Source organism: Pteropus vampyrus, unplaced genomic scaffold, assembly GCF_000151845.1.
Source record: "Pteropus vampyrus isolate Shadow unplaced genomic scaffold, Pvam_2.0 Scaffold313, whole genome shotgun sequence".
Lineage (NCBI taxonomy): Eukaryota > Metazoa > Chordata > Mammalia > Chiroptera > Pteropodidae > Pteropus > Pteropus vampyrus.
In genome coordinates, this window is record NW_011889094.1 from 118,821 (window position 1) to 133,253 (window position 14,433).

The 14,433-nt window shown below is 50.9% G+C and overlaps 1 protein-coding gene across 15 annotated transcripts in view; it reads right to left on the minus strand.

Moving 5' to 3' along the window:
- The window catches only part of FAM120B (family with sequence similarity 120B), a 53,835-nt gene that overhangs the window by 25,034 nt on the left and 14,368 nt on the right, over positions 1–14,433 (minus strand). For 11 of the 15 annotated variants that reach the window (XR_002776688.1, XM_023521734.1, XM_023521726.1 and 8 more), the window contains 3 exons: positions 6,498–6,599; positions 3,888–4,060; positions 1,050–1,142 (listed from right to left, as the gene is read on the minus strand). Coding sequence is in view for 14 of the 15 variants with exons in the window: in XM_023521726.1 (XP_023377494.1) it covers positions 1,050–1,142; positions 3,888–4,060; positions 6,498–6,599 (368 nt within the window). In the remaining variant the exon portion in view is untranslated. The remainder of the gene's footprint in view (positions 1–1,049; positions 1,143–3,887; positions 4,061–6,497; positions 6,600–14,433) is intronic. The other 4 variants (XM_023521730.1, XM_023521729.1, XM_023521733.1 and 1 more) reach the window with 4 other exon arrangements.

A 14,433-nucleotide genomic window follows, 5' to 3' on the forward strand; every position in this document is an offset into this window, starting at 1 on the left:
GAGCAGCCGGGCGTCCGCCTGCCAAGGGAGCTGGCTGACGGGGCGGGACGCGAGTGCCACATGGCTGGGCTAGAGCCTAGTGTTAAAAATTAGAATTAACCAGCTGATGACTCAAAATTTTAAAGTTGTATTTTGTCAAAGGAAGGAAAAAAATCCACTTTTAGAAACAGATTTTAAAACGACACAATAAAACTGCTAATAAAAACAAATTTGGCACTGTTGTTTTAATTGGACTGCTATGAGAATAAGTTTATGACTCAGACCCAGCACGTAAGAGTTCTGAAATTAGATTAAAAGTTGTTCATCAATGAAACTATTGGTTTTTTCACTAGAAAGATAAATGAAAACGAATCCAACAAACCAGAAGCTATGGATACACTCATCATCGTACCCAACAGCCTGTCAAAGGCAGGCTTAAGCTTCCATCAACAGCTGGCCCGCCCCGAGACCCCCAAAAGGAAATAACCACCGGATCTAAACATGCAGAGCCGCTGACATCAGCATGCACAGGCCACTTTGTGAGATTAGGGACTAAACACTCATGAATGGCAATGTCCGAATATGGCAAGGCAGGGCATGGCCCTCCTAGGCGAGCCCCATTGTGTCCATCGTCACATTCCTTACTGAACTCCACGACAGGCAAGGCGCAGGGAGGGATGCTGTCCGAGAGCAGACACTGGGTTGGGAGAGAGGCCCAGAGACGAGCTGGGCGGGACAGCATGTTCGCCAACACCAGGAAGAGGCGTTACGTTTTCCCAGGTCAGCATGGTTTGTAAAAGGTCAAACGAACTATTCTCTTCAAATGGCTAGGATATCAAGACAGCAGTAAGAACCACAAGTTTCCCGAAACTGTCACGAGGCTGTGCTTGTTGGCACGCTGACCCAGCTGACCCAAGACAGCTAGACGGCCACCGCCAGCTTTATGAGGCCCCCGTACAGCCTTCATGGACCCGGCAGGTCGTGAGAAACAAAGGCTGACAGGAATGCTGCCCCTCTGGTCCAGCCAGGTCGTCCTTAGAACTGTGACAATCAACTGGTCATGTCGGTACCTGTAAGTCCATAAGCTGCCCAAGTGATTTTCCTTGGAGGCACAGGGCCTGAGCGATAAAAGCGTGCAGGTCCTCCAGGCAGAGTGTGTCCACCTGAAAGGGAGGGGGAGAGCCCAGCGTTAGTGCTTCTGGACCTGGAGGGCGGGGGGTTGGGCAACGACCAAATGCAGACTCACACAGACTCACGCATGGCACGTGTCCATCTGGGCAGCAGAAGAGTGGTGGAGGGGGAGGTGAGCGGAGCCTCTTTCCCACCGTCCAGTCCCTGGGGCAAAGCCTCCATGGTGCCCGAGGCCACAGTGGACATAGAAGCCTGGTCATTCTCTAGGAACGCAGAGCGTTCCAGAACGCCTGGCAGGAGCCGTGCGCCATGACCGAGCCTGGTCTTAGAGACCACAGGTGGCCCTTCTGAGGCACAAGTTCCAGAGCTGGCCGCTCGGGTTTGCAGAGAGCACCCACAGCTGGCCCGAGCTGGGGTCAACAACTGCCTGCACCAGCCGCAGGTGACACTTGCCATTACAGCTGTCATTTACACAAAGGAATCAGGATCCCCAAAATATGAGACCCCACCAATCCTCTGTGGAATCAAAGGTGTAACAAAAGTGGGAGAGAAACGAGGAGACACGAGCGGGGAACAGCCAGATCTCGGGACCGTGGGAATGGGGAGAGGGCCTGTGAGCCCAGGAGACAAAGCCAGGTGGACACGGCGACGCAGACCGTCCCCTGCGTCTCCTCCGACTTTTCCACGGTGCGGGTTTGTACATTGGAGAGTATGTGATTTTATTCTGCATTACGCATAAAAACATCCAACTGAGGCATAACTATAAAAAAGTACAATAATTTTATAAGTGCACTTTTTTAGCCTTATTGATCCTGAGAGAATACTTATCCCCGAGCATAATGACACAGCACCTTCTTAATCTGATGAACACTGCTGGTGTGTCGATTTGTTTTCTAGTTTTAAAATGTTCCAATAAATGTGTCTTTAAGGTCAAACCTCATGCTGGCTTTCACTAGAGACTTTTGTCTAAAAAGCAATCGTTAGGAGGAAGAAAGTGAACGTGGATGTTTCCCTCCTGACACGTATCTTGCTCAAGTTTAACTAAACATAAGGTGCAAAGCTACAGGTCTGGGGTTTGGGATTTTTTCTGCCAGAAGTGGTTTTAATAACTGATTGCCACCTGCACAAACAACAGGTGAGCAGAGCTGTGCTGTGTGACTTTCAGTGGCTTCAACAACCCAGCACTCCCGCTGGAAAAGATAATTCTGACTGTACGTCATAGGAGCATCAATTCATGGCTCCCAGCACTGAGAAAAACACACTTAGTTTGCGGGTGAGGAAGCTCAGGGTCACTGGCACTTGCCAATGCCCACTGAGCCTCAACCTGAGCCACAGCCACCTCAGGTCAACACACGATAGAAGAGAATACGAGCCTGCGATACATGCACACGCGTTTAATAAACAATATCGAAAGAAATGTATGTTTACATTTACATATTAAATAATCTTGCCATCCTCTATTCATTTATACTTTGCTAAGTCTGGTGCAAATGGAAAAGTGGTCCGCTCAAAACAATAAGACAAGCCCTAAAGTTCACACCGCTGCCTGTGCAACCAGTAATGAGGCAGCAAAATCTCTGAGAGTCCCTGAACCACACATTTTCTCAAAGTGCAAAAGGCAGAACTAGCGGGAACGGCAGAGCCAAGAGGACACTTAGAATGCAAAAGCCAGTATAAATAAGGTTCTCTGGAAATATAATTCCACAATAAAAGTAAGTTTCTGTAAGGCCATCAACTACTCATAAAGTGAACTCAGGCTGGAAAACCAGAATCACGTAACTTTCCGTCCCGAGCAAATGAAAATGTGATGGCTGAGCCCATACAGACCCATGATGAGAGCCGGACGAGGTGGACTGAAGGGGCTGAGAAGGTTCGTGAGAAAGTCCAGACGGCTAAGGAGGGAGATTCTCGGTTGTGAAGGGTGCCCTGTCGTTACGACAGCAGCCAGGCGAAAATCATTTTGAAATCACACAGCCGGGGAAGGGACGTGGGCAAAGGGGGCCATGGCAGACGGCCTTTTAAGCCCTTCTTTTACTGAGGTGCCCAAACACTCGTGCTGTGGAAAACTATTAAAAAGGCGAATCTTTTCATTGGCTTTTATAATTTTCACATATAAACCAAGTGTAAAAAGAATGAAAAAAGCCGTCCGACTCGCGGAGAGTCCTAACATGTGGCCTTTGCCTGTGGCCCCCGGGACATGACCGAAGATGGCGGTCGTGACCCTCGTGTGCTTTGCACGTGGCTGCCCCAGGAACCTCAGGAAGTGGCTATTAGCTCCTTCTCTGTCTGGAACACAAGGTTAAGTGTTTAGTGAACATCAGTAGGCGAACGAGTAAGTGAGACTTAGGAAAGCTGACGTAATCTGCCCAGAACGAAGAGCTGTCAGGGGAAGGCTGGGAGTCCAGGTGGGTCGCCAGAGCATGGAGCAGGGGATGGAACCTTCTCATGATGACATCAAACCCCAGGAGCAGTGACGGCCACCCAGGCAGTGACACGGGAGCAGGGTCCGCCACGGCCCAGAAACTGGAAAGCAGGCTCTTCCCCGGCAAGACTCCCCAAGCCTGTGAGTGCCCTGCGAATCTCAGTCCAAACGCAGGAGGGGCTTCTCAAACACACGCCAGCACGGAACCCTTGTCAGCTCTGCACAGTTCACAGAACCAGTGTGTGCAGGATGCCGATGACATGGGGGCTGGCCCAGGACTGCGTCCCAGAGCATGGCGCCTCACGGAGGACGAGGGCTGGCAGTGAGGGGTGACTCGCGACCAGGAGCAGGTTACCTGCACAAAGAGGTAGGTCAGGAGGCAGCACAGCGCCTGGAAGCGGCTCTCGACCGCCTGCAGCTCTTCCCGTGAGGAGGAGAGGTCCAAACAGGCGAGCAGGGTGTCCATGCGCCGGGCCTGGATTCCGGGCTCCTGGCTCAGCCACAGGACTTTCAAACTGGGCGTTCCCCCTGGGGAGGAGAAAGAAAGCCATGCGCCGCTGCTCTCTGCCCTAGCAAGTCATACAACCGAAGAACAAGGGGCGCCAGCCCTTCCCTTGCTGACGTCCTGGGGCTCTGCCGCTTAGAGGGACTAGAAGGCAAAGGCCAACGGAGCTCCCCGCTTTATGTGAACGAAACTCCGAGAGGCCGGCAGACGTGTGTTGTTGAAAACATGCTTGCTTTTGCGTCTGGAGGGGAACGGGGGCGTCTTCCTTCCTGTGCTGGGCCCTGCACTGTGAAGAATGCCTTTTGGGGCGCGTTTCGCAGGCACCACCCTGCTTGCCCCTCCCCTCGACCCGCGGCTCCCAAACTCCAGCGCGCAAAGGCGTCGGCTACAGAGATGGCAGGTGTGCACTTTCCCGGGGTCTGTCCGCGGGTGCCCTGCTCTGCCAGACGTGGGGCCTGGAGGCTTCAACACGGGGTGTCTGTGACCCCATGCCCCTAAAACTACATGAACAAAAGAAATACCTAAAATATGATTTTTAGTGTTTCACTTTCATATTTTACACATACATTTAAGTTGTTAAAATCAAGGAAAAGGAAAAACCTCATTCGTTTACGTAAATCACACCAAATGGCACAGAGTGGAGGAGGGCACGGCACGTGGAGGTGCCGGCCCCACCCCGGGCGGCGGCAGCGTGCCCTGCACCGTCACTCGGCTCTAGGACAGGCCCGAAGCGCGAGGACGGCTGAGGTCCACGCGTCCCGCACGTTTACTCAGGAAGCGAAACCCACCGGTGTCGGAATTAAGCGACTCTCCTCTCCCTAATGTCGCTCACGACGCCACTGAGCGTACTCAGTAGTGTACTTCCCACCAGCGGAGGGGACACAATCCAGCAAAAATCACTTGCATTTCTGAAATGGCTGAAATATTCCCTCCACCAAGAATACTCTTTCAATATTTATTTTGGAGAAAAATTATTTTTCTCTTGAAAGAAAGAAAATGCTGAAGGTAAATGGCAGAAAGAAAAGTCTACGGAGCTGGTCTTCAGACAGAGCTGTCACTCCAGGACGACCGCAGGAGGCAGACGTTTCGAGAAAGCGCTCGTCTTGCGGGGCCAGCAAACGGCCGCCTGTGGCCAGGTCCCGCCCGCCAGCTCACTGCCTGTTTTTGTACAGCCCATAAACGGTTTTCACATTTTAAAATGGTTGAAAAAACCGAAAGAATACTCTACGGTATGAGAAAACGGCACGAAGCTGCGATTTCGGCGTCTCGAACGCAGCGTCGCTGGAGCCGCTGCGCTCACGTGCGCACGGCGGGCGGGGGCTCCTCGCGCCTTCAGAGCGGAGCAGCTGCAGCAGAGGCGTCTGAGCCTGCAGCCCGCAGTGTTCGCACCTGACCTGTACAGGAGGGCGCCGGCCCCTGCTCTAGGGTGAGTGACGCCTACTCCGTCATCGCAGCTCTTTCAAACAACCTAAAGTATTTGAAAAATATTTTTTTCTGAGTATCGAAATCACTCATGGCAAAAAAATAGAAACACATAAAGGAAATAAAAGTAACGCACGGTCCTGCCCCCCAAGTACAACTGCATTTCAGAACGCAGCAGCCAGCCCTGCGGCCAGCGCCTCTGTGAGCACGGCTGAGAGGCCAGCGCACCGCGGCCGACGCCGGAGAAGTCCCCTCGCCTCATCTGCCTCATGTAAGCATTTGGGGACAACATAACGAGATGCACGCAGTACACTCAGAACCAAGCAGAGCAGCAGTGTGGACGTGACGGTCCCTGAACAAACCGTCACAGCGCTTGTGGCCCACCGTTCACCCCTGCCGGGGCAAGGCCGGATGACATGGGCTCGCAGACCCAGGTAAGACACAGCAGGTAACACGCTTCCAAGAACCATGTGACGGAAGGCTGGGGAACAGAAGAGCAGCACCCCCTGACTGGGTGCCAGCCTGTTCTCGCTGCCACTGTCACCAAGCCTCTGAGAAGGCTGAGGGTGCCCAGGCTGTGACACCTACAGTCCTGCGTGCACTGCTAGGCGCTGAAAAGCCCTAAGATGGACAGCCAATGTTTTGGAAGACCCAGCGGGCAAAGGTCACGCACACGCTATGGTCCTGCCAGGGATGTGGGGCTCAAAGGGATAAGTGAGCCAGGCAGGGGCACGGAAGAGACAGCTGTGACCCTCCGGGCTGGGCTCTGCCAACGAAGGAGGCGGCGGTGGCCAGGGGGGCGGCGGCGGCTCCGAGTGGACCACGGTCCCCTTAGGGCTGCCTGCCCGCCCGGGAGGACCCCCAGCCCCACACCCATATGGCCAAGCGCGGCAGGGAGCTGTGATCGCCCCTCCCGCCATGTCACACCTTAGGGACAGGGGCCTTCCTCCAGCCCAGGGGCGAATGAGAACTACAGCGTCTCCACAGTGAAGCCACCGCTGGACTGTGGCACCGTGGACACAGCGGGGATGTCTGTACCTGGAACGTTCATCGGCAGGGGCCTGACGAGGTCCGGGTGCCTCAGCGGGTTCCCAGAGTGCACGAACCACTCCCGGACGACGGGGCCGCCGCTGGCGCCACCTGAGTAAAGACAGCCGGTCAGTAGGTGCGCTGAACGTCAACATTCATCACCAGCCAACACAGTCACAGACGCAATTTGGCCAGGGACCAATTTCAAGCCGGCGAGCACAGTGAGTTCTCGCCTCCAAGGCCCCTGAGAGGACCCACCCTTCCACCTGAGGGACTGCTCACTCTGGGGTGGGCTGGCAGGACAGCCTGGGTACTCGAACAGTAACCTGGGGCACAGTTTGACTCACAGCTCTGGGGTGGGGCTCCGAGTGCACCCTGACCAGGCCCCTGCTCGCACAGGGTCCACCCCTCCCCACGCCTCTCCTCACCCCCTGTCTAGACATGGCACCCTCCGGTCTGAACCCTCTCCTCCCCACCTTAACCCTCCCCCTCTGAGGCCACCTCCCTGGATGGCATGTGGCCACCCCTCTTTGCCTTCTCTCTCGGTGCAGGTATCAGTCCCTGCTCTCTAGGGTGGGACACCCCCATGCTCCCCAGGATTCGTCTCCCTGCTCCACCTGCTGTGGGCCCCTGGCAAGAACCGCAACTTCTCCACCCAGGCCCAAGGCAGGTATGTGAGCTGTAGGTTTAATGAGCAAACGCAGCTTGGCCCACATCTCATGTGTACACAAGCCGAGGAAGGGAAGGAAAGAGATCTGAGCAGTATTCTTACAGTTGTTTGAGCAAGAAGTCCACCTCCTCTTGGCCTTGGCCTAGGTTTTCATGACATTAAAAACAGTCTACTGAGTGTGCAGTGTCCCGAATCGCTATCTCAGTGTGGGAGCAGACTCTCCTGCCAAAGGCTCAGTCACTCACGGTAAGGGCTCTTGGCCATCTCCACCACCCAGCCTGACGTGGCCCCCTAGGAAATCACAGGACATCTTTGAACTGCGTTTTAAGCCATAAATGTAGAAACGATCCCTTTTCCTCTAAAGCTGCTCGCGACACAGAGTTTAGAGCTGACTTCTCAATGAGTTGTAACACTAAAATACAAATAAACTGAAGAGACTTTAGTGATGGCCACTGGTGCCCTCTGAGAAAACACCACGTAGACGTTCTGTTATCTCCTCTCTGGTTAAGACCATGGAAGTCAGGCTCTGGACAAGTGTTCCAAGAGCAATGCCACCCAGGAGTCAGTGACTCAGCAGCACTCCGGAGGGAGGAGCAGCCCGAGGAACCCAGTGCCATAGGGTCCACGATGCCCGCTGGCACAGGCTGGCAGGAGTTTCACTGACCACAAGCGGTCACATAACAAGAGTGGATCGTGCTCGCACGGCGCAGCGCTCACATGACTCACTGCACAGCCCGGACGCGGCAACGCCTCATCTTCACGCGGGACACTAACGAGCCAGAGGCGAAAGTTCGACCAGACTCGCTGGTGTGCGGTTTCACTCCCTAAATGGAGTTTTACTGGCATCGTGAAGGACTCGGCAAAAGATGAGACCTGACAATAGCTACTTTCTCTGAGGCGGAGGCAAGTCAAGGAGGATGAAACGAGACCGGACGCAGAGTGAACCTGCAGAGACTCCTGAGTCCCACTCTCCCTCTGCGTCACTGGGCGCCGGGGACAAGCAGCTTAACAGACCTCACTGTGCCCTCTTTGATCACCATAGGGGCAGAGGGCAGCATTCAGGGGTTACAAAATGTTGTCCATGTCCACAGATCGTAAGTGTGGCAATCCAGCCAACACTTCTAGCCAAAGCTAAACATTCAGATGGTGTCATTTTCACTTTTAATCCAAATTAGCCCTCCTACAGACAGACGCCAGCACTACCTGAGATCTTCTCAAAACAAAAACAAATTTGGTGGAAAATCCTAGAGTTTGGCACATTCTCTGGGCACCACATCGTTTCAGATGTTTCAATCTGGCATGCACTTTGAAATTATAGCAGAATGTTGCAATAATTCAGTTTGTCTGAACTAAAACAAAATAATCTTAAATGCCTATATATCAAAAAAAACAGAAGAGGCTGACTTTCTTTCTGGAACTTTCGATCTGTTGGCCTCTTGAATTCAAAAAGCAAAGTAAAAACTGGAGTAAATGCTAGTTTCACTCTCTCTTTCAAGCTGTAACATTATATGTGGAAACAGAAAAATAACAATCAAGCCTGTTCTTGTGCTATTCCCAAAGGACAGACACATAATTCCACTTTGTAAAGTCTCCTACACAGAACTAAGATGGTTTCCTAGGAGCACACCTGTGCACTTGTCCACACTCCCACCCTCCCCGCAAACACTGACTGGATCATCTGAACACAAACTCCCGGGAGGGCCGACCCCTCTCGCATGACCTGCAGGTCTGTGGGAGTGCGCAGGGCAGGGGACAGAGGATGGAGAAGCAACGTGGACTTTAACCTCTCAGTTACTGGGATTTTCAGGTTCAGGAACAACCCCGCTGGCTTTTTAAAAACTATATCTGGGCCCCACCCAAGCCACATCCAGTTTTTTGTCCTCGGCAAGACCAGTGCTCTTTGCTGGGCCAACTCCAAGACTCACACTGGTGGCAGTTGGCCTTGCTTTCTGGTGTGGCCTTTTGAGGCAACTATCAGCACAGCATCTGTGGATTGCTTGCTGAATCTTAACAGGTGGCCCTGGAGGGGCACAGGCTTGGGCTAAATTTGGCCTGCAGCTGAACCCCTCTCAGGACTGTGCCACTGGACACCTACCACACAAACCCATGCTAATAAGACCGGGAGACTTAGGAGCTTTGCTTAGTACATAGAAACAGACACAGAAAGGCAGCCAAGATGGGAAGACAAAGAAGCAGAAACCATATGAGTGAACAGAACAGAGATCCAGGAACAATGGAGACGAGCAATCTCACAGACGCAGAGTTCAAAACACTGGTTACAAAGATGCTCAATGAACTTAGGGGGAGAGCAGATGAACTCAGTGAGAACTTTAAAGAAGAGATAAATAGAAAAATGGAAATGGAAATTATAAAAGGGAACCGGTCAGAAATGAAGAACACATTATCTGAGAAGAGTATATAAAAGGAAATCAACAGAGTGGAAGAAGAAGAGGATCAAATTATCGATATGGAGGGTGAGGAAGCCAAGGACGCTCAATCAGAACGGCAAGGAGAAAGAAGCCAAGACTATAGTAATAACTTAAGGAGCCTATGAGACACTATTAAAGGTAAAAATATCCATGTCATAGAGGTACCTGAAGGAAAACGAGACGTTGAAGAGCTATTTGAAGAAATAATGATGGAAAACTCCCCTCAACTAGTGAAGGAAATAGACATAAAACCCCAGGAAGCTCAGAGTCCCAAGAAAAAGGAACACAAAGAGGCCCACACCAAGACACATTATAATTAAAATACCAAAGGTTAAATACAAAGAGAGAATCTTAAAAGCAGCAAGAGAAAAGCAGTTAAGTTACCTACAAGGGAGCGCCCGCCCGTAAGACTGGCAGCTGATTTTTCAAAAGAAACCATGTAGGACAGAAGGGCTTGGCAATAAAATATTTGATGTGATGAAAACCCAGGATCTACAACCAAGAACACTTTATCCAGCAAAGCTACCATTTAGAGTCAAAGGACAGATAAAGAGCGTCCCAGACAAAAATAAGCTAAAGAAATTATCAACACCAAGCCAGTACTACAGAAAATGTTGGAGGGACTTCTTTAAGAAGCAAAAGCATGTATCAAAAACAGGAATAAAGAACGGTAAGAACTACATTCCTATCAACGAGTAGCTCAAATGGAAAAGAATTAAGTGCTCCGACCAAAAGACAGAGTGGCTGAATGGATGAGAAAACAAGAGCTTTACGCATGCTGCCCACAAGAGAATCACTCAGATTGAAAGACACACAGCAAAAGGACGGGGGTGGGAAAAGATACGCCCTTGATGGACCTAGAGGGTCCTGCGCTGAGTGACATGGTCAGACAGACAAAGACAAAGATCACATGACTTCGCGTACATGTGGATTCTAAAGAACAAAATAAACAATAAGAACAACAAAACTAGAAATAAACTCATAGATACAGAAGATATTTTGAGGGCTACTAGACAGAAAGAGGGGTTGGGGGGAATTTGAAACAGGGCAAAGGGATTAAGAAGTACAAATGGATAATTAAGAAACAGACATGGAGATAGAAAGCGTAGCATAAAGAAAATAGTCAATGATGTAATAAATGTGTGAGGGGGAAGAGGGATACTAGATTTAGGGGGTCACTTTGTGAATTATATAGATTTCTAATCACTATGCTGTACAATCGAAACTAAAATATTATTGTATGCCAACTATAATAGAAAAAACTCAGTGAACTGTACAATGCAAATATGAACTGTTATATTTCAATAAAGCTAGAAACAAATTTTAAAAAATAATATAGAACATAAATACATAAAAATACCACAGAACCATAAGGACAGATATATATATATATATATACACACACACACACACATACACATATATACATATGGCATGGGCCGATTGGTTAACTTGTCCTCGGAGGGTTACAGAGCGCGGGAGTTGCTGGGGGGCACAGGCAGTTACATCTGTTGCTTAGAACAAGCAAAAGGGAAGATGAGTCTTTAGTCAATTTTGAGTACAGCCCATGCAGCACGCATATCTACAGAAGCAGAACAGAGAGCTGATTAGCCTTTTGAGTGAAAATTCCCCTTCGCCACCCTGACTGGACAGTGACTATTTACTTGCAGGGCTGACCACCCCATCACAAGACTGTCAGCCGCCCCCGGGCCCCACTGGGACTCCCAGGACATCTGCTGGATTAGAGTGAGGAGACAATGGGACCGGCCGGCTCGCTCTGGCTGCCGAGGGCTGCCAAGGGCTGCCGTCCGTCCACAGGGCACTGCCGTGGGGCCATCGACTACCGACATGGGCAGGAGGGCAGAGCAGGCTCTTCCCTGGCATCTTTCTGAGTTCCTTCTATTGCCTAAAATTCAAAAGGTTTCATAGTGATTTCAGCGAAGATTATCACTAGGGGCACTAAACACCAGAGACATAATCAGGTAAAATGGCATGAGGGGCTAAGGGAGAGCGATCTCAGGACTGCTCCCCACTTTGGGCCACGACACCACTCAGCCATCCCAATACCACGGATTCGACCAGAAGATGCATGTGACGGTGGTATCACCCCACCACTCCAACATAAACAGGTGACTCGGAGTGTCCTGCAGGTCAGCTATCCAAAGGGTACCCGTAACTAGGGCTCTGAGGTATCAAGGTACCAACGCAGTGCCCGTGACCTGGCACGACCCCTCGGGTCCACAGGTGCACTAGGGGAAGAGCCTGGCTCTAGAGCTCAGAGTCTACACCACACAGCTAAAAGCACCTCTGCTTCTAAATCTCACCTTAAACGAGCAGGCTCCCTCTTGCCAGTCAGACTGTGCTTGGAGACAGCGTCTCTCCACCCTGCCTGCGTCTGAAATGCGCATTCGAGGGCCCCTTTCCAAGGAACACCTTGCCAAATGCAAATAGTCCCGAAAAGGTAGTATTTAAAACATACGCTCAATAAACACCTACCAATCGCCTAATCGCTCACCTAAGTGCAGCCCCCGCCAGCTCGGCCACAGCCTCGCAGGGAGGAGGGCCCAGAGGACAAGGGCTACGCGAACAAGGGCTACGCGTGCAGGTACAGACTGCGGCGGGCTGCGGGGCAAAAAGCACACGGCGATTTCAGAGAGGAACTTACTTTTGACAAGGTAACAGGGAAACCTGAAGGAGTTTCTTTTTAAGTGCTTAAGTGATGCACAGAATTGATCAAAAGAGTGGCTGGGCCAGAGAAATGAATGTCGTATTTGTCAACAATGTGGATACAGTTCTTAAAGCAAGGCAAGGGAATGAGACGGCCTGGGAGCCAAAGGGCCAAAGCCCGCTCTGAGGACGCCCTCTCATGGAGGCCAGCAGGGAGGAAGACGGTCACCACGCCGAGGGCTTTGGCAGGAACGTGACCGTCAGGGAGGAGCTGGTGGACGGGCCGAGCTTCCACAGAGCAGACAGGTGGTGCACTCTTGCGGGGCGGCAGGGCAGTGGCCGCAGGGTGAGGAAGAAGGGACCCTTTCCCGTGAGCACTGAGAACGAGCGGGGAAATGTTCCTATAACGGAGAGCAAAGCAAGCGAAGCATGGGAAGATGAGGAAGCACAGAATGTCAACCCAGGACAACCTGGAACGTCCCCTAGCAGCGCCAGTAACAGAACCCAGAGACAACAAAGGGGAGACGCATTTGTGGACACAGAGAATGAACAGAATATCTGAAAACATCCCAAGAGGAAAAAAAAAGTCACCAAAAAAGGAACAAGAGTCACGCTAGCACCTAGAATTCCAGGGGACAGCCGAGGATGGCCAACACGGGGTGCTGCTCACCAGCCCTCCCACCACCGACAGCTCTCGAGCTGGACAAACTTCTGAGGCCGCTGCAACCTCACGCTGGACAGTCCTCATCCCAGTTTTCTGCCTAGAGGCGCTGTGCAGGCCACAGTCCAGGGAGGGAGAGCCTAGAAGAGAGACCGTCTGAGATGAGGAGACAGAGTCTGCAGGACAAGGCTGTCGTGGCAGCTAGGCCGACAGGGCAGAACACCAGAGAGCTGGCACTGTGCAGACAGGGCTCTGGAATCTGCAAGGCGTGCCCCCGAAGTCCTGGTTGAGGACTGAGCTCTACAAGTCCAGGGCAAGACTCAGTGAAATCAGGCAAGACAAATGGGGAGCCCTGCTGACCTGCCACTGGGGCCTGCACAGGCATCCAAGCCAGCGGAGTGCCAGCGGCCAGAGTGCAGAGCCCTCATGAAGCATCTGGGACTCAGGTGACAGCCAAGCAGGCTTAGCCTTAGGAGCAGGGCCTCCAGCTCAGAGCGGAAGTTCCTACAGACCCACCGCACTAAAGCTTCAGGCAAGTCCAGAAAGGACCAGGTAGAAACAAAAGCCAGCACTCTTCATAGTATCCAAACCTTCTAGCGTAAGATCGTAAAACACCACACATGAGAATAACCAGAAACATGTGGGCCTGGACGAGGAGAAAAGTCAACAGACAGACAAGGCCAGAGATGGCACGGGTGGGATTAGTACAAAGGACTTGAAAACAGCTACTGTGAATAAATTTAAGGATTTAAGGAAAACATAAAGACAAGGAAGAAAAAAATGGAAGATTTTAAAAAATGGCTGAGAAATACAATATCTGAAATGATAATTTCACTGGATGAGTTAAAGGCAGATTAGATGGTATGGAAGAAAGGCTCACTAAACTTGAAAACAGCAACAGGAACTACCCAAATTGAAGCACATAGAGAGAAAAAATGCTTAAAACCAGCCTCGGCAGCCAAGGGACACCACGTGTGTAACTGGAGGCCCAGAGTGGGAAGTGGGAGAGATGGAGACAGAAAACAGTATTTGATGAAATAATTTTTTTTTTTTGAAATTTGATAGGAAATAGAAACTCACAGATCTAAAAAGCTCAAGAATCCCAATAGGAACAAACACAGAGCAAGCCACTCCTGAGCTCAGCTTCAACAAATGCTGAAAACCAGTGATCAGGAGAAAATCTTACAGATGGCCTGAGAAAAACACCCATTACATGTGGGGAACAACAGCACGAAGGACCCCTGTCATCTCATGAGAGACAATACAAGCCAGAGAAAACATGATGACATCTTTAAAGTGCTGAACAAAAAAATACCTAAAATTCTATATCTAGCAAAACTACTTCTGAAATAAAGGTATTTTCAGGAAAAAAACTCAGGGAAATAAAACGAGCAGAAGAAATGTAAAAGCGAGTTCTTCAAATGAAGAAAGATAAAACTAAAGGAAACTTGAATCTACACACAAAAAATTGAGAACACTGGAAACGGAGCACATCAAAGACCTTTTCCCATTCACTAA